Here is a 21,337-nt window from a genome sequence, read left to right as displayed (position 1 = left end):
TTCTATGGGTATATGTAATTAACACTGTATAAGTATAAACACAAGTCGACACGTAGCACATTATATACATCGATGTTTGAGCTCATGATGAACATGCTACTATTCGCCGTTGTGTTAAAACATATTTGATTCTTAAAATGAGTTGCGATCCTGAATCATGACTATTCATCGAATCCGCCAGGAAGGACGTGACTCATTCCGCACGCGTAGCTTGCATTGCGCGTATTTTACGAGTCGCCCACACATTATAACTTTAGACATGCCATGCTTTATTTACCGAGTGATTACCACGTTTTAGTTGGCACACTGGACCTGCAACGCAGAGCTTGCTGGTATCAACACACCTAGCAGCACATCATATATTTTTTTTGTTGTCAGAATCTTTATTGAGACTGGAGAGATATCATGAGGTATTAAGCTCTGTTTCACAGATGTCCGGTATCGGCGGGTCAGCAATTGGTACACCGCAGTTCGTGGATCGGCATGTTGTGCACGTGGTGTGGTAAAGCATGAGTAACTCCCACCTCTACCACAGTCAACATGGAAGAGTAGGCCAAGTGCCTTCTAGAGACACTCAATAAGGCTTCCATCGCAAGCCATTCCGCCAGCAGTGGCATAATAAAATACAAAGCGGAGCTTCACCTTCACCCTATTTGATAGGCTATACACCTAGCTGACATGTTGATGTAAATGTATGCTCGCCTCGCTTACAACATTCAACCTGATACTTATTGGCCACCTGCCACTTCTGGGTTGGTGATTCAACAATGGGGCGCCCGCCTCTCTTGAGTCACCAAGCCAAGTATTATTGGTTTAAATATCCCAGCCTCAGTCTGATTATGTTCTGGCAACTGTGCAAGGATTGCCTGCGATTGCCGTGTGGAAGGTCAAATGAGCAGACCTACTGTGATGTAAGCCTTTTAATGAGTGGATTTGAAAACCTTGGCAAAAGGCCCCCATTGTGAAGCATCTGCCCTGGGATAGTAATTTACAAAGCAACACTCACCATTCAAAAAGGTTCCAGGATCGTAGCGGTCATAATTACCAAACCGTGCGGAGAGAAACATAAATAGTAATTTGCTGGCTTTAAACTGGGGGTATGCGTGTTACCTGCCAATATTCAATGTTGTTTCACATTTGGAAGCTGCAGAACTTGAAATGGGGTCCCTAGACACCTTATCAAAAGTGCACAGAGTGTTGTAGCCATTCTCCTTGCAGAGCTTAAATTGTTTTAAAGTAAGTACACCAGATGCCGTGTGGCAAGAATATAAGGAATGCAATTAGAATATACTGGGTTTTTTAGCACTTATTTATTAATTAGACTCGTATAAACATGGTTTGGACTACACGTATAAGTACACATATGAGTGAATGCAGACTCTATGAATGTAATGATCCACACCTCAGCCTCAATTCAGGTTAATGATTTGCAACAAAAATACATCTTCTTTGTATAATTTTATATTGGATTTGAGTTTGGGATTATTCATGCAGACTTTTTTTTTCATTAGCACACGATATCTGTAGATATTATAAATTGTTAATACCTCTGCCAATATTTACTAAGATGCAGTGTGAAATATTAAATTGCATGCCTTAGAAATGGGCAGGATGAAAATAATAAAAGATATGTTCGAGAAATTGCAGCGTTAAATTGGCTACAGTGTTTATAAAGCAAATGTTCATTGGAAGTTGAGCAATGTCTGCATCTTCATCCTGTGCATACAGTCTGGCTCGTCGATCATTTATTTATTTACATTTTAAAATCTCATTATTTCACTAAATAAGCTCTTTGCAAGTCAATGTTGTCCATTTTATAATTATATCCTGGCTTTAGTGGCTCATGTGCATACATATCCTATTTGCAAATGTTTGCATTTTAAGTTTGTACGGATATATTAGCCTTTATTTGCCCAAAAGAGCAATCGCTTGCATGTTATGATTAGTATGTATGTGCAATTTTACCAAAAGCAACACTGCTCTAAAAGTTTTTGCCAGTGTTTACTCAGCTATTGTGCACTTGCATAATATTTTTACCAGGGATGTATCTATGTGGGCGCGTGCATTTTTCTCCAAGTCCTCGGCTTTTTCCCTCCACATTTAGAAACACGCATTTAGAGTATTTGGCTGCTATATGATTACCCACTTCTTTGAGCTATCAGTTATGGCCAGAGCTACATAGCTCAGTGGGCCTTAGTTGGTAAAATAAAAACAAAATAGTATGTTGAACTTCATTAGCACCGTACGTAATCAATTGTGCTAATCGTAGCTAATTGATCAGATATACTGGGGTGTTTTAGATGTAATAGAAGGTGCTGTTCACATCACAGCTGGAGAAAAGCCTCCACCAGAGGGCCCCTCTAGAGGGTATCTGGCCTACTCTTCTACACTGGCCAGATGTCTTGGAATACAGTAGGTGAGAGTCTCCACATTTTATCTTACCACACGCAAACTGTCAATCAACCATGGTGTACCCATATATATTGCTGGGTGGACATACGTGGGAGGGATTTAAGAAATGTCCCCATTGTTTAAATTTCCGCACCAAGAGATCGAATTGAATCTAAACGAAACCAGGTAAGGCCCACTGAGCTATATAACTCTTTTTCAGAATCGACATGGCCACAAATGATAGCCCAATGAAGTAGCTTATCATGTGGACATTTATAGTAACCAAATACTCTAAACGGATGTTTTTAAATGTGGAGAGAAAATCCAGAGGACCCTGAGAAAAATCCATGTGACCACGGGGAGAACGTGCAAACTCCAAATATACAAGCGAGGTAGTTAACGTCTCGCATCCACAAATCAGTGACATTTGGATTATCCCATTTGCTACCCATTACACATGGCAGCTACATTCGCATATAACTCTTTGTTAAACATCCCATTGTGTGCAGTTTCCAACACTGTATACTGCTATGTTATTTTAGACCAAGTAAAACAAACATTCTGATCATAAACCGTTAACATGCATACAAATACAAATTGTCATCGTTACAATACATAACCCATTTTGCCCATTGATAAGAACGTTCAATGAAAGCTAGAAGTACGCCAAATTATTAAAATATTTTTACAATTGTAAAATAAATTAAACCTTCTAAACAGTTGCAAAAATATCTTCAGCACAAAAAAAAGAACATAACATGAAAAGTGGCGCAAAGCGTAGAGAGATGCATGCTGGGAATTACATTGAGAGACAGAAAGAGGGACACATCAAATAGAGAATACAGACAAGTTTAAAGGACATCATCCAAACTGTTAAGAACAGTTCGTGTGACTTGAGCAGGACATGTTACTCGACGAGGGGATGCTGGATGGTCAAAGGGAATGACTGTGTCAACGAATAGAACGTGTTTGATAGTACGTCCACCGAGGAAATATGGTGATGAAATCAGCTGGTGTATTAGGTGCTATAGGTGTATTATTACATTGCTGAATATTGAGAGATGACTGTAGCCTGCAGAGACCTTCAATGCAGCAGTGGATTGATCAAGCTGATGATGGCGATTATGATATTTTACCGTCTTAGATATATACGGGTATTGTTCACTTAGATCCAAATAGCTTCGCTCATTCGAGGCATTCACCGGCGAGACTCCACACGCATGAGGGCATCATGCTAATGTAAGCCCAGCAGGTTCATTATAATTTCAGAATATAAGCCCCAGCATTACCAGAGATGTTTCTGCTAAGAGGCACAGTTGAGATATATTTTCACACTAATTTTAACTTCACAACAAAAAATGTATAACACTCTTGGATATGTATTTGTTTAGATTGCGGTCCTGTTTATTGACATCATAGCACTTTTGGTGGACACCGTGGTTTACTTTATCGCCATCATTATCTCTTTCTTCATGATAATGTGCTTCACTGACATTATCAATAAGAGCCACCCCTTGGAGATGCTGTTAAGCCCACTGCTTGTCTGCTTTTGTGTAGATATGAAACATCTAATGGTACTCTTTGGAAAAAAAAAGTAGGCCACTCTGTGCTGCTATCTTGACCAATTTTACCAATTAAAATGTCGCTTAATGTTCTCAAACTATCTGTCCAGTGTGAAACAAGACCTTTCCATATATGCACATGCAGCTCATGTCGGTGTATTAGGTGCTCTTACTTTTTCACGCCACTGCTGGCAGAAAGGCCTTCACGAGAGGGGCTTGAGAAAGTGCCTTTAGAGGGTATTTGACCTCCTTAGAAGAGGGTGGCGAGTGCTCATTATTTTCCACCACACGTGACCTGCTGATCGACTAACTGTGGTGTACCATTTATACTGCTGCGTGGACAGAGGTGGGGGGATTTAGGAAACTTGTACCATTCATTCGACTGCCACACCAGGAGATCGAACCAGTGATGTCGCCACAGCGACAAGATGTTAACTACCTCTTGAGGTATAAAAGGCCGTCGTAGGTTCGATCCCGACCCTGACATCTGTATATTTGGAGTTGGCACGTTCTCCCCGTGGTTGCGGGGATTTTTTCTGGGTGCTCTGGTTTTCTCTCCACATGCCTCTATAGTTTTGGCTGCTATACATTTCCACGTGATAAGCCACTTCGCTGAACTATGAATTGTGGTCAGGTCGCTTCTGAAAAATAGCTATATAGCTAAGTGGGCCTTACCTGTAAAATAATATACAGCTTCGTTTAGATTGCAAGTCCAATTTAAAATTATTGTTTTGTTTGCATTCATAATGACAATTAATTGTATAAATATACATTTGTAATGAAAATTAACATGTAAAACGGCGGACCCGTGTCACATGTGTGAGTGGGACATTTGTTGCAGGCATCACACTCAGCACGCACCTGTGCCTGGATCCGGGCGTTCCTGTGCATGGACAGCGTCACGGCACGGAGATGTCAGTCGGCTCCATGGTCACCTTCAGCTGCAACTCCGGTTACACCCTCAGCCACGAAGAGGCCCTGATCTGTGACAAGAACCTGCAGTGGAGTCACCCCATGGCCAGTTGTGATGGTACAGTCACCTGCATTACAACACCACACCTCTGGAAACAATCTCCCAAAAGTCATGCGCACAATCGGCTCCATCACTGCATTCAAGTCACAACTGAACAGCACATCTATTTTAACTTGTCATACAACCAAGTCGCATCCACAACTTGCTTTTACAGTATTTTCATATTTTAAACAGCTATAGATAGTATACGTATGTTTTTTTTTCATTGCTTAGAATGCTCTATTTTTATGTTCATGAGTATGCATTATGTTCCTTTGAGGGGCAGATTCGTGCCAGAAAGCAACAATAATTTTGACTTGATTTGACATTACCTTGGCGTTCGCCGCCTGTAGCAGACGTTCGCACTTGGAGCCCAGCAGCCGCCCTGGTTAATACTGCAAGGGCAATAGCCATGCGGAGTAAGTGCTTCACAGTGTACTCTAAGGATGCCATGAGGTTGTTTGAAAAAGAGTAGGCCATGTGTGCCACGGTCCACATTTGCCAAGTTTGAGAATTATTTGCATATTTCTCAATTGGATAAGATCACATCGTACATAGCCCTCCCATACCCTCCTGGCAGACGTTACTCTTCTGTAAAACATGGTACCTTAATTAAATTATTGCATTATAGAAATAGCAAGAATACCAAATATGCAATGTGGTTATGAATGACTTAACTTAGTTTTAACTTGCTGTCACATATATAAATACTATTACAATCTGTACATTCTAATGTATTAGCTCACCATTCACCATATTAACTGTAGGTCTTGTCTGCATGCAGATACATGTTTGCATGCAGTTCGTGTAGTAGCATCTGTGTCTGTCAGTCTCATCCCAATGTGTCTGTCTTTTATTCATCATTATGGCATGCTGTTTGTTTCTGGTAGAACATTTATGAAACGTAATCATCCGTGCAATTACGTTCTATTTACAGTGCGCATTATGCTTCACTGAATTGTGTAGAGCATCAACATTTTTGGCTTCATGTTTTGGCTATTCACAAAGCGTAACATGTGATTAGGGTATTTTATGAAATTATATTGTCGTGTAAAAAATGTGGCCTTGTAAATTGTTGCAAATGCATCAGTTATACATGTTTATGATTTAATGGATAGTATAGTTTTAATTTGCTAGAGAAGAAAGAGCAACTTTAATGTGAAAACAGATTTAAATGATTTATTTCATTAGCATATGTATATTGAGTACACGTGGATATATACACATACCTCATGTATATTGCCTCATTATGTTTTTAAATTCAGGTCACAACGAGACATCCAACATGGTATTAAAATCTAGCTGTGATTTATGAATAAGTGGCTGTATCTCAAGTTTAGATGCCTTCAGAGGAATTTTATTGTGTCCCTAGACAGGGTCTAGTCAGAGAGTGCATTGTCTCCCAATGTATTTTGGTATGCACATATGCTGATACCGTAGCCCAAGAAGCCATCTTGAACATATTTAAAATGTTTAAAATATAACTCGGCGCTCGTACTATTGCATTTTCTTTGCAAAGATACACGAGCTTATGTTAACGGAAATTAAATTGCAATGTTCTTTCGACTATATTCATGAATGCATGATGATGACGTCACTTTGTTTATAACTATCTCATTAGAAATGCTTTCTAAATGCAGTTGCAGCTTGTCATTAGTGACTGGTTGGTGCCTAGCCCCAACTCGATAAAAACAGATTTTTTTAAAAAAATAAACAACCATTACTTGAGCATTTTAAGGTTTCTAAGAAGCATTATTAAAAAAAATTCACTTAGAATGCGTGCAACTTTGCATTCTTCTATGGCTCTAGGATTTGGTGTTACATGTTATTTATGTAGTTTATTGTAAAAATTCGGTCACAGTCCCTGTGATCACTGTTACGTTGCAATTATGGCTTTATTTTTTGGTGATTTCGAAAAGTTTTTTGGTTTGGACATGTTTGTTTTGTTGTAGTACGGAGTTAGTCTGATGGCCTTAACCTAAGTTTTCTTGTGGTTGTTGTTGTTGTTTGACTTGCATCCCACTGTGGTTTTTTGCACACAGCGTTGGTGTACGGTGCTTTTTTCAGGAATATTTTGCTGTTTTTTTCATGGATTTTCTGTTTGCACAGTCACACATAGTCACTTTAAGATGTTTTTCTTGTTCGTGTTTTTGTTTGTTTGTTGTGGTTGCACCCGATTCAAGAGCCGAATGGCTCACAGGGCTATACCAAAATAAAAAAAAACTGAAAAAAAATACTGTGGGAACTAAACTCGTTCCCAGTGTAGTAGCCCCTGATAAACAGGTGCGAGCGATTGCGCAACTTTCCTGCTCTCTGGGCTAACCCCTTACCGGCCTGCGGTGAAGCGATCAAAATGGAGTTTAAATGAACAAATTACACAGGGGTGCTTGTAAATGTTCCTTCGTCGTTTTTCTTGGAGGTAAAGGTGCACAGCAGTGATGGTCCATTAGCCTGCCGTGCACCCGCTCGTCAATGTACATATGCATATCGCTTGTATGTATTACCTTAGCCCCGTATAGTGTTTCATTCTTCCTCAGTCTTAATGACATATTTTTTGGTGACACTGCGCTGGCAGTGGTGCACAAACACATTTACCAAAACTCGCATTCGTCAGTAACATTGCTTTGAAAGGGAAATTATATAACAGCGATGGCCCTTTTTTGTAGCGTGATGTACTGCGGCCTATTACATATTGTCATTTAAAGGCAGTGGGCATGATGAATGTCTTGAGTTTTCACTCTTATTAAGTGCATTTTTTTTATTTCCTGCATGAGAATGGCATGAAGATTACCGTGCTCCGCTTAATTAGCACGTGAACAATGTTCCGGTCATAGTTTAAAAAAAAAAGCTTTCGGTAGCCTTTCTGGCTTACTCCTAATGCTGGCTTTCTCAAGTCTGGCTTCGTGAGGTTTTTCCAGTATATTTGAAGGCTCGCGTTGTGTTCTGCTCGCTCTCGGTGCAATAACTTCGATAGTGAGATTCCGCAGTGCTGTGAAAAAAAAACCCCAGCATGTTGCCCACGAGGCATTATCATACGTGCATGCGATATCAATAAGCCTCGCTACATAATAATTCAACCTCACTATTTTGTTATTCATGTCATCATTGCTTCCACCTGCTGAATGATAAATGTGCTTAAAGCAATGTCCAGCCTTTTACAGATTAGCTTATGGATCAAAACACAATTAACGCATTTCGGTTAAAAAAAAACGAACGTGAAATTTTTTTATTCATCGAGGATTGAAGCGATTGCTTGTGTGTGTGTGCTACGTTCATGATTGCTCTCGGTCTTTGCTTTAAAATTCTCTTGTGTGTGTTTTGTCAAACAGCACCATGTGGCGGATATATCCATGCGTCCAGTGGAATAATCCTATCCCCGGGGTATCCAGATTACTATCCTAATACTCTCAACTGCACCTGGACGGTAGAGGTTTCCCATGGGAAAGGTAATGCCAAAGGTTATAATGTGTTGGCTGTATTTATGGCACCTGCTGTGCATGTTAACAGCAGTGCCACAAAATAATTCATTACCGTGCCTTCATATTGTTCCAGAGATATTTGGCAGGAAGTATTTGCTGTCATTAAAAATGTAATAGATTCACAGAGCAACCTCAGTGTAGGTTTTATTTTATCTTCTCGGGCCAACGTTATTTATGCTTAAGATATGCTGTGCACTTTATCGAAATATATTGCTGTTGTTGATACATTATTATGCATAAATTGCTATAGAAAAATTGTTACTTTATCTTCTTAGTGTGCATATTACATTATATCTTAACACAGTAGCAGAATTTAAGTTTGTAAAAAGATATAATTAGTTGACGCTGGCATATCCAACATACAAATATATAAACAACCATATTCTTCACCCTTTTCAGCCACGTAAGTGACCATAACAAATCAAGCACAACGTAGCATGAACGTGTAATGGTTCAACTGAATCCAAGACGTGGACTTGGAGGCAACACATTTATTCAGTCCCAACACACGAGATAACTTCCCCTTAACAGAAGGACAACCTAAGGTGGTGACCACCCGGCTAACTACACTAGTTTCTACACATGTCACAACGTAACTGGTGTAGTTAGCCGGGTGGTGACCACCAGGCTAACTACACTAGTTACTACACTAGTTACTACACTTGTTACAACGTAACTGCTGCTACGGACCAGGACCAACGACTTCAGCCCGGGCCCACGTGTTGGAAAACTCGTTGAATGGAGAACGTAGACGAAGGGTTTCTTCCAGGATGAACGACAACAACAACCCTGGCCCCTCTCGGGACCCGGCTTTTATTCTCTGTGGTGGGGCCGACTCCGCCCCCTCTTGGGGCCCCTCTGTCAACTTAACCGGTCACGTGTCCTCCCGGGTCAACGAGAGTGCCATGGCCTCACACAACCTTATCCTACGGTTGGCACCCACACACCCTGTCCCGTAGGGTCGGCACTGCACTTAGAGCACGGTGCCATCCAGCGCTATTATTCAGCGCACGCCGTGCCCCTCTAGGGCCAGTACTGCACCCACAGCATGTTGACATCCAGCGATGTCACTGCAAACGTAAATAACAAATCACTATAGTATTTCTAAACTAATTCTGGTCGCTGTGGTTCCCATTAGATTCTTTGCTTACCCATTGTCTACTTTACTAAAGTTATTCTTTCAATGGCAGACAACAATAACCCATCTTATGACATAAAGTTATTTATGTGCAGTATTTGCATGATTTTATTTGTAGAAGAAATGCATAAAGCAATGCAAAACTATTTGGAATGGTGCTGGAGAAAGTGTCCACGGCTCTGGCCCTTTTCTTCGTGGATTTCCCTTTTGTTAGGGCCAGAACCGTGTTTATTATCGTGCCATTTGGTTTGTGCATTACAATGTTGAGAAAGCTACAAGGCACATCGGCATCTGTTTGGCTACAAATCAATAAATTAATTTCCAAAAAAGGGCGATCCACGAAATGTATCAAAGCGATGCCAACTCAAAAATTGAATTGGAGTTTAAAATCTGTCAAGATATATCAGCTTCGCCAAAAATGAATTAACACTCAGAAGAAGCACTGTTACACAGGAGGGTCTTGAGTATAATGTACGGGTCACCAGGCAGTGGTGGGGGGGGCGGGGTCAGCTGGGCAGCCTTCTGGGCTCTAGCTTGGAGGTTTTCATGCGAGTCACAGTAAATGGTGTATTCATAACTTGATATGCATTCATTTACAGCGGGTAGGAAACAAATGACATGACGATTGTAATCTTGAATCTCAGGTTGACCGTGACAATGACAACAGCGCTGTGACCACAGTATATTGATTGTGCTGATATTATTATTATTATTATCGTGCCACAAATGGACATCACCCGTGCTTCTGCTTCAGGAGTCCAGTTTACGTTCCACACGTTCCACCTGGAGAGCTCTCACGACTACCTGCTCATCACGGAGAACGGCAGCTTCTCCCAGCCCCTGGCTCGCCTCACAGGCTCCACGCTGCCCCCCGTGCTCCACGCGGGCGTCTTCGGCAACTTCCAGGCACAGCTGCGCTTCATCTCCGACTTCTCAATGTCCTACGAGGGCTTCAACATCACATTTACGGGTGAGGAGTGGCGCTCTGGTCAGCTGTGAGCAGAACCACGTGGTGCACGCAGAGCAGAGGGAATACATTCGGTGGCGGCTGAATGGGGTCAGAGTTTGGGGGGTCAAGATGCTGTCGTCATGGTTAACACAATGTACTTGCAATCTACTTCAATGAGATCTTCCGACATGGACACATTTCTGAAATGTTCCCACCTCCATTCACCGAAAATGATAAATACGACATTGTTAATTGCTTAGAAGGGTTGTGTGTAGTGGGTAAGGTGTGGATATTCTCACCCACACTTTGCTTTCTATGATGGAGGCCAAAATACCATTTAGAGCGGTTCTCAAGGGCTCCCTTAGTGACAAAAAGACAAAGATCCCCCGTATAGCCTGTAACAAACTGTCGGGGCAAGTGCTGTTAGCGAGCACCTATGAAGGCCAGAGCGGTAAACGAGGGGGTGGGTGGCCAGCACCACGCCCGACCGCCTTTGTCTCCCCAGTGGCGATGTTTATACACCGCACCAGGTACTCATTTGAGGCTGAGTCGACCTAGGGGAGGCCCAGGACCGGTTCAGATAATCGTCACTGGTGTTGGCCGTGAGCGGGAATTGAACCCAGGTCACCGGGTTCATAGCGCAGCGTAGCGCTAACCGCTCCACCACCGCTCCCTTTAGCGAGAGCCTGTTCCCACGAGCAATGGTGCGAGCAAGTGCAGGGATGCACCTTCACCCTACTCTAGAAGCCGAAATATTTTATCGTTCATTAAAGTGGAGCCAGCGTTACGGATGCAGCCCCCCCTAACCTTCCCCGACTACAATTGCACTTGGAGTGACGCACCTGCGGTAGCTTACCACTGCCCCGTGCCATGTGTGTTCAGAGTACAACCTTGAGCCGTGCAAAGACCCAGGCATGCCAGCCTACAGCCGCCGGGAGGGCTCCACTTTCACGGTTGGCGACGTGCTGTCTTTCTCCTGTTTCGCCGGGTACCGTCTTGTTGGCATGCCGAAGCTTACATGCCAGGGGGGTGGGAGGCACGTGTGGAGCTCTCCTCTGCCGAGGTGTGTGGGTAGGTGGACCCACACCCCGATTACCGCACTCACACACCTGTCACAGCTAATGAGCCGTTTTTGATGCACGCACGCACGCCAAGGTGCTATGATATGTCAAATACAACGGTTCCTACTTTGTTTTTACTGCGTTTGTAATTTGCCTGTTAATCTGCTTTATATGTATATATATACATGGCACTGCAAATCGAACCCTGAGATCTGTAATCGATTCCCAGCCACAGCTAGAATTAGTGGCGAGTGAATGATATGTGAACCAACCCTGCCCACCCCACCCTTCACAAACCTGCACACGCTCGTGTGGTGGAGTATAGTTAACAACCCCGATGACCAACATGGCATGGGGAGGCATTCATCCAGCAGTGGATTGTTGAAAGGGCTATACACGTAGAAATATGCAAGTCTATGGTTATTTGTATTCGTTCAATTCTAGATTTGAAGCTTTCCTGACTGCAAGGATCCATACTCTTTGGTTCTATTCGGTAAAGTCACGTAGATAAAAAATACAACAACAAAAATCACGACCTACGTGACTTTACCGAATAGAACCAAAGAGTATTTGCTCAATGTTTCATGTGTCCATTTATTTCAATGTGTTGGGATTAAATGTAATTTTTGGATTAACGAAATGTAAATTTAGATTGAATTAAATGTGCATGGGTGGTTCAGAGGTCAGAGTGCTGAGGTGACACAGATGGGATGCTAAGTTCAATGCATGAGCTCTGAGATACATGCAGTCTTAATGCTCAAGTTATATGTACCTTCCTTATAGTGTTACCTATTCCAGTGAATTAAAATTAATATAACTTTCCAATTCCATGTGTATAGAATATTTACATTTTCATTTACAATAAATGTGTGGAACTGAATGAATACATTTACACATGTAAATTTGTTTAAAAGTACATGTATAGCCATTACTAAATTAAATATCAAATGACCACAATTAACGTTTTTCTTCTTCTAATATTTAAGATGATGTGAGATGACAAGTAATAAAGGAGTCAATATTAGAATTTGTGTATGTAATATCATAACCACAAAATAATTAAGTCTTCAACTATTTCCATGTAAAGTATTTAGGTGTATGGACAAAAAATTATCAATTGCATCTCTCTCTCTCTCGTTATTCAAATGCATGCAGCAAAAAAATGTATTGACTAACCATGAATAATAACTAGATTGTGAAACAAAGATAGCGATGATGCGAGGTTTTGCATATCACATGTTTGTTTGAACCATCTGACAAACCCTAAGGGCGTGTTGTCATAGAAACATACCAAAAAAACTGCTTTTTAAGACTCCAATGGCACCGCAAAGCGTTAAAGATTTTACATTAAAATTTGCATTGTGATAAGCCTCCTTTGCTGCATTGGCATTATTTATTAAAATGTTTAAAGTCAGGAGAATAGAGTTTATTTTATTTATGGGAGTGTGTGTTGATGCTTTAGACAAATACAACGTATACATACGTGAATAAAGGGAACTTCATGTTTCACATGGAGTCCTACACATTTGGTCATAATTATTTAATTATTTACATTGAAATTTTACGAATGTTATTGGTAACATTTAAAGAGCCGCTATGGGTTATACACACCATACAAAATAGCATTAATTTGAAGGAGACAAGGTAAATCTTCATACATTATAACCGATCGTTACTATAAACCTTGAAAATTCCTTATAAATGGGCCAGTCAGGAGCCGACTACGCGTGGAGCGGAGTGGTCAATTGGTGGTGCCACAATTTTGTCAGTCCCCTCCGTCCTTGTAAATTGACACTAATATCAGTACACCTGGTCCGTGCAACATCTGCTACGCGTTCGCTTTGTGCCAGTGTGCAAGGACAGCAGACACTGTCAATATTTCGCTGATACCAACCCATCTGCTATGCGGATTGAAGGTTCTTTGAGCATTTGAAGTATGAGATGAAATGTGTAAAATGGAACAAGTGGTTTTCTTTTCACAATTTGGCTTCACTTTAAAAGGGCTAATGCATTTTTTTCAAAGTGTATCAAGACACTTAAAACACACTTCAGACGCTGGTTGTAATGAGCTTTAATCTTCATAGGCTATAAATGTAACTGAATTCGTGAAATGAATGCCTGTGATTTTTATTTTACATTTCCACATTGCCCTCGGATGATTTTCACAATTTAATTATTCATTATTTGCCAGTAAATCTGTTTTATGGAAAGAAAAATGGAGAAATGACCTCAAACCCACCTTTAACAATGTCATCTTGGGACAATGTGTGACAGTTATCGGTATTGTAATTACAATTATAACGATCAAGATACTAATCATGTAGACATTGAAATAGGCATTGGCATCACTCACTTTATTGAAATTATCTTGTGGCACATTGGTCAAACGCCTATTCCTGACTCATAGAATACATTCTTCAGATCAGATTATAATCTTTTTATCTTTCTTTATCGCACAGTTCTTGAAATTGTACAAATATATATGTGTCCATTGAAGCAATATCATGTTGCTATGAACAATATAAAAGTATTACCTGTAGATAGAGATATGCATATACATTTATTTAATTGCTGATTACAACCCCAAATTGTGTCGTCAAAAATCACTTCTGTTCGTCATTTCAACAGGCTTCTCATTCCAACACCTGCCAGTTCTGTCAAGCAGTGCAGATGGAGAGAGGGCAATAGCATCCCATTCATCCTGTGCATCTTATTACACATATCTTGCTGCAAAACCAGACTTGTCCAAACTAAAGTGGGAAATAAATGTAGTGCTTGTTAACATTTTTTTACTTTTGTAAAGTCATTGATGGATGGCGATGATGTAGGGAGGCAATCATTCAGCGGTGGATTTAATCGTGTCCAATGATGATTACCAAGATGAAAGTTAATCATGACCGGGCTGAGTTCACTGGATCACTAAGCTTCAGAAGCTGTTTTAAACAATTGTGACTGCTCAAAGTCTAACCCAGGATTTCAGTGTTGTTATCGGAGTGCTTAAACATAGCCATTAGCTTCCCAAGTCACCCAGTCACCTGATTGGTTCTTAATCGGGAAGCAGATAGGATCCGGATGTCATGCAATGTGAAAACCTGGTAGCTAGTTAATCTTGTGGAAAACAAGAGGAGATAACTCTAAAACTGTTTTGAATTTTTGTTTTTAAATGATGCTCCTCATTGCCCATTATGAATTATGGCTATGCAGCCAGCACAGACTGACCCACTTTTTATGTTTCAGGTTCTTTAACGCCCCCATTTTAGCACAAAGTGTGCTTTGGGACTACCCTGAAGCGTTACTGAGCAATTGTAGGAATAAAATTGTCGATCCCATGCAAACCCACTGAGTCGCCAAAACGACTGGCAAATCCAGCCACATCGAGAAAACTATGTCATTGAGATGCAATGACCTGGTGGTGATAATAACGATGATGATGAGAATGATGACACTGATGAATATAATGAAAAAACAATACAAAAAAGTGCACGATGTTCATAAATGATCAGATTTTGAATTCGCATTTATGTTTGCTAAGGTCTTAGGATGTTATGACATGTAGCTATTTTTTATATCATTGACAATTTTAATATGAGCACAATAATTAAATACTGTACATTACATCTTATATGTATATACTAAATACAACTGCATCTCCAGACACTTCGTCGGGATTTTTTTTTAGATTTGTCACCTGCACGTGAAAACAAATGAGTCTTGACTTGAACAAGAGCAGCAGAGTCTCAGCTGCACAAAGTGTGAGCGGAAGAAATTTCCAGACCCCGTGAACAGAAGCCAAGATGGAGCGACCTCCCATGGAACGAGGTTGATTGTGGTTGGCTTTAGAAGAAAGGCGCCTTTTATTGCTGGAGCGGAGACAGTGCGCCATAGAGCAGATTGAGGCTAGAGGGGAGCGGTAGAGGCAAGGGCAAGATCGTGAATAATTTGAAGACCAAACACTGAAAACTTAAAGTGAACCCAAGACTTGACATGAAGCCGGCGGAGAGATTGTCGTACTGAATTTCTTCCCACCTATGGTTTAAGTATTAATGTTCTACCAAATGCCATGCTCTATCGACTACTGGATTAAGGCCTTCTCAAGCCACAGCTGTCTGTCAAAGTATTGAGACAATAATTTCTGAAGCGCCCTTAAACAATCGTTCTCACATCTAACTCCTGTACATAATTAGATTTCCTTATTCCTTCTCCGTGATGGATGCCTTTGTTGGTATTTACCCTCCTTTGGCTCCTATTTGTTAGTCTCAACCACCAGACATCAACCTATTTAGTGACGTATCCTGCCCAAGCCCACTTACTTTTCTTAAGTGAAAATTATGTCTTTAACCTGCATATGTTTTTTTATCCATGTGTTCTTCCATGAAAATTGTAATTAACTCTGGAATCATTGCAGTCATCTATCATAAACCCAGGCCTAATTAAGATAGAAAGTAAAAGCATGAACAGCTACACTGAGGTTGCATGAACAAAGTGCCAAAATACATTGTATAAGGGGAGCCATATAAGTAGACACGATGTTGCCAAAGTTGTTCACGGAAAATTATGATTGGTTGAACAGTGTTGACGTATGCATGACTTAGGCAATCGTCAAATTGCAGGCCATAAAATTGTCGTAATTAAGTAGTTGTGCTATTATATTGTGAACATTTGGTGAGCATATCTTGCTAATTCGGGTTTTCATGTGTCCATTGCCACCCTGTAGCTGAGTGTGGAATGTCAAGCATTGGGACGGATGGTGAGCTCCTATCTCCCAATTACCCCGGGAGCTACGACAGGAAGCACGAATGCATCTACACCATCGAGACCGAGGCTGGCAGTGGCATCCGACTCATGGCTAAGACCTTCCGTGTGGCCGAAGGAGACTTTCTTAAGGTACCCTGTGCACGTGTGCTCATATCTGTGGGGAGCAGTGGCGCAGTGATTAGTGCAGTGCACTACCAACCAAGCGGTCTGAGTTCGATTCCCAGACATGGCCAACATCAGTGGCCAATATCGCCACCGATCCTGGGTCTCCCCTAGCTTGACTCAGCCTTATATGAGTACCTTGTGTGCTGTGTAGACATCAACGCTGGGAAGACAACGGCAGCCAAGCATGGTACTGGCCACACTATTCCCTTGATCACTGTAGTGACCTTAATAGGTGCTTGCTAACAGCACTTTGTCATATTTGGTGTTTGTAATGCGTGTAATTGAGTGTCATTTGCTACTAACCCCATGAGGGCCAATTGAAACAGTATTTGTTGTGGAACACACCTGTAACCCAGTGATGTACAAGATGGGTTTGTGGATTACATAGAGAAAAGACATTGTGTTTATGACAATCAGGTGCAGCCCAACAAGATGTTTAAAAAATGTAGTACAGCAAAGTCGAAAACTTGAGTGTTCCCATAAGCACGAGCCTACTCACAGCACATGGTGCCCTTCCACATGCAAATTATTAATTTTATGGATGCAAAAACACCACTTTCTCTCAGTATAATAGTAAATGCAAAACATGAGAAGAATTTGAGAATGTTGTCATTTTGAGGATGTGTTTCATCAGTACCATTATATATTATGGAGCGTACAAATATTAACATTTACAAACACTACTGTGTAGTTTAACGCGTAGGCTTTCGCGACCAATATCATCCATGATATAGGTTTTTTGGGTTAGATCACGTAAATATAAATGCGTCGTTAAACCTGCCACCACCCAACACAGCCAATTAGTAAGGTTTGTCACGTAAACAGAACATGCCAACTCGTTACTAGTACAGCACACCGGTGTGTTGGAGAGCAAATCCACAAGATTTACAATCTGAGTACGACGTTTCGCCAGTAATTACAACCAGCTTCATCAGGCTACAGCCGGATTTGTGTAAGTTTTCGCTATTTTGCTGCATCACTGTCAGGTGTGTTTTTGGATTGTGCTGCATGATGTCTCACATGATGTCTCACATTTTGTTCCACGTGCATGAGGCTTCTTTAGGAACTGAATTGAGCAGCTCACTCTTTACCTTATTTATATTGCGTTTATTTAGCATGACACGCACATAGCTCTCTGATGTACGTTGCAGAACGTAGATTGAAATATCGGACATTGTGCCAAACAACCAGCGGTAAAAACGCATCAGAGAGATTCCATTCACAAAGTGTAAAGCATTGTTAACTGAATAATTGATTGCGTGTGTGATTTCCGCAGGTTTACGATGGAAATAGTAGTTTGGCACCGCTCATTGGGACGTATTCCAAGACGGAATTTCAGGGTTTATCCCTTAACAGCACTTCCAACCGCCTGTGGCTGAAGTTTGACACGGACTCTGAGGGCACAGAAAAAGGATTCCGTCTGATATATTCAAGTAAGAGAAATATGAATCAGAATTTCAATTAATGAGCCATTTGTTTTCTAAGAATCACATCTTGTGTATGTTGACTGCATGGTAATGCTATCTTTGAGTTAGAGACTATTTTGTGTTAACCTAAACTTGCACACATTATTCAACGTGGTATTTCCCAACGTTGTACCTTATTGCGCACATTTTAAATTTTTGTGTTTTTATCAAAGTTGTTGGTGTCAATGACACCCTATTGTTTCATACTATTAGCAGTATACATGAGATTTATTTATAACTAGCCAAAATGCATGTCTTTAATTACAGTCTACTTGAAATTTCATAGAAGACATCAACAACAGACATGTCAATGTTATTTTGTGGTTTGTATTGGTTGGAAAATGCACGCAGAATGATAGCTTAATGATGTTATTTACTGGACTAATGCACATCTGTTTAACATATGTGATAAAATGTACACTTCATTTAGTAATACCTAAAATGACACTTTATGGCAGCCAACAAGATAAAATGTAACAATTAAAAACCAGTAAATGCAGCCAGCAATATATTTCTAATTAGTTTGGTGCCTTGTACTCACAAGAACAAATCTTCCCACAATTCTGTGTGTCAGTAATAGTTAATACATTTTAATTTTAACATGAGTTTAGTTCATCACGTATGGTTTCGCGACCAATATTATATATAACAAAGGTTTTTTTGGGTTAGATTAATTAAATATAAACGCGTCATTAACCTGCCACCACTCAACACAGACAATTAGTAAGGTGTGTTACCTTACTAATTATGAGTTTATTAAATAATACTCTTTGATTATAGAAGGATGTGTCTGGTACCCAAAAGCTACCAATGAATAACTAGCATTATAACGTTTGAAAAACTGGTCATTATAAAAAAAAATCAAAATGTCATTTTCATCAAGCCCCTTGGTTGTCAAATTCAGTCTCCAACTTTCATTATTTACTCTGTCTGGCCTCTCTATATATGTGCTATGATATATGAGATATATTTTTTAAGCCACAGTGTTATTGATGAATTTTTTTTACAGTCGTTTAAGTATTCACCAGGGGTGGCCAAACCACGGCTCACGAATCACGTGCAGCTCTAGGGTAATTCGTGTATAGCTCGACTAGAGATGCAGACAATTGTTTTACTTTCCAATACTGCATACGTGTATTTGAAACAGCAAAAACATCTGCAGAAGCTGGAGTGGCCTAATGACACTCTCCGCTTACAGACATGAGTATTCCTGAGACACTCCCGCAGATTTCTCAATTCAAAACGCCATAGCTAATCAACATGAGCGACCTGGCTGTCCTAGACAATGCATGTGTAAAGTCGCACGCATCTTGTGGCTCTTGGCCATATTTTGGCACGTGGCTTTTTGGGCCAGGAAGTTTGGCCACCCCTCGATCATACACAGAGTCACCTTCAATGACATTGTAATTACATGTGTTCGTGTTGATTTTAAATGTTGAACTTCAAACTAAAAGTGCGGTATTCACCGTCGGGTATTATTTTATATCTTGTGATAAAAAAGAAAAGAGTTTTACCACCTCTCATAAAAAAGAGATAAAATGAGGCTCATAACATAACAGGCCTCATAACAAAATAAATGGCTGCCACATTCCGAACGGCATTTTCTGTTTCCGATGTGCGGCATTTTTTGAAATCTTTCTCTCGTGGCAGGCTTTGAGTTGACCCACTGCAAGGAACCAGGTTCCCCAGAGTTTGGCTACAAAATACGGGAGCAGGGACACTTTGCTGGGGGCACAGTCGCGTATGGCTGCAATCCGGGCTACAATCTCCATGGCAGCAGCACTTTGACGTGCATGACGGGCAGCAGGCGGACCTGGGATCATCAGCTGCCGTCTTGCGTTGGTGAGCCAAGCACACTCAAACAGGGCTCGGTGTTTTAAGAAAAAAATGCATTCATTTAATGTGTTTGATTCTGCCTTAAAAGTAAAAAAATAAATGTCTAACTCGGTTTTCTGAAATTGCGAATAGCTACAGTCTATTGTGGCTGTGTGGTCGCCAAGAGATGACCGTGAAACAAGAATGTTAGCAGACATGTCCGTATCGGTTTTATGAGTGTTTTCCGGTGACATTTTATGTATGTTTAGCTTATTTTCCACCGTACATAGTAAACCATGGTTATTGGAGGTGCAAGGGAAGGACAGCAAACTAAACGCAAAAAAGCAGTTCTAAATAAGTTCCGTTAAGATTTCGTATGGATTTTCTCTGGGATTTCTGGTTTCCTCCAACATGCAAACATCTGAATAAGGATTGGTCAAATTTGCCAATGTAGGAACCTCATGAAAAAGATTGAAAACGTGGCCAGGCTTTTCTCGATTAATATGGCAACATTAGTAAAAGGCAAATTATGGTATTAATATTAAGCTTGATTTTTCATATCATGCCAGAGCTATGATGGACCAACTTTGTAATGCATGAGGAGGGAGGATGCTTATTTATTTAACATGCTTTCATGAACTTGTTTTTTGATCTAATGCTCGCGCACCACGCTATCATATAGAGTGATATTTTATATTTGAACGATGCTGGAAGCTAAGGGGTAATCTCCAAAACCTTGTTCCTAAAATTCTTCACATTAAGGTTTCTGAAGCAATGCTGAGCAATGTGACCTGGAGGATAGCGCTTGCAATCTGCTACAGATATGCTATAAGGCAAAGCATATCTGTAGTATACCTCCAATGGATATGCTACAAAGGGAAGCAATCATTTCTCTGTTGTAAAACTATTGATGTGCAGTACATTTCACATGTTACTAATGCATTGCACATTCATGCAATAGCGTTCTAAGAAAGTCCAATCTATGTAATTCATGCCACGTTAATTAAATTATGCATCTCTTTCAAACTAGCTAACATTTTTAAGTCACAATAAAGGTTTTTGGGTGAGATCGCGTTATTTATAAATGTGTCGCAACACTCCACCGCTCGACACGGCCAATCAGTATAAAATGTGTCACGTTGCCAAAGACAAATAGTTCACTATTTTAGCCCACAGGTTTGTTGACGAGTGAATCCACAACATATAAATTTTTTTGGCAAATTGCCCGATGATGCTGGATGTAATTACCAGCGAAACGTCGTACTCAAAAATTGAAAATGTTGTGGATTTACTCTTCAACACACCGGTGGGCTAAAGTAGTGAACTATTTGTCTTTTATATTCTTGGTTCTTTCGGTAAAGTCACGTTGAAGGGAAACAATAAGAAAATAAAATATATATAAAACAATATTATTTTATTATATATTATTTATTGTTTCCCTTCAACGTGACTTTACCGAAAGCACCAAGAATATGAATCACTGCAGTCACGAAAGCTTTAAATCAAAATGTATTTGTCTTTTGTCAATGTGACACTTTTTTTTA

At 40.4% G+C, this 21,337-nt stretch overlaps 1 protein-coding gene across 3 annotated transcripts in view; it reads left to right on the top strand.

The window, feature by feature from the left end:
* The window catches only part of LOC116941580 (CUB and sushi domain-containing protein 3-like), a 442,102-nt gene that overhangs the window by 307,239 nt on the left and 113,526 nt on the right, over positions 1-21,337 (top strand). For all 3 annotated transcript variants that reach the window (XM_032952771.2, XM_032952770.2, XM_032952772.2), the window contains 7 exons: positions 4,795-4,983; positions 8,295-8,411; positions 10,337-10,552; positions 11,414-11,602; positions 16,307-16,476; positions 17,789-17,945; positions 19,629-19,820. In XM_032952771.2, the coding sequence (XP_032808662.2) occupies positions 4,795-4,983; positions 8,295-8,411; positions 10,337-10,552; positions 11,414-11,602; positions 16,307-16,476; positions 17,789-17,945; positions 19,629-19,820 (1,230 nt within the window). The remainder of the gene's footprint in view (positions 1-4,794; positions 4,984-8,294; positions 8,412-10,336; positions 10,553-11,413; positions 11,603-16,306; positions 16,477-17,788; positions 17,946-19,628; positions 19,821-21,337) is intronic.

Source organism: Petromyzon marinus, chromosome 12 (assembly GCF_048934315.1).
Source record: "Petromyzon marinus isolate PM22_M1 ecotype Great Lakes invasive population chromosome 12, UKy_Petmar_22M1.pri1.0, whole genome shotgun sequence".
NCBI classification, from domain to species: Eukaryota; Metazoa; Chordata; class Hyperoartia; order Petromyzontiformes; family Petromyzontidae; genus Petromyzon; species Petromyzon marinus.
Note: the sequence above shows the minus strand (reverse complement) of the source record. Positions and strands in the feature narration are given on the sequence as shown.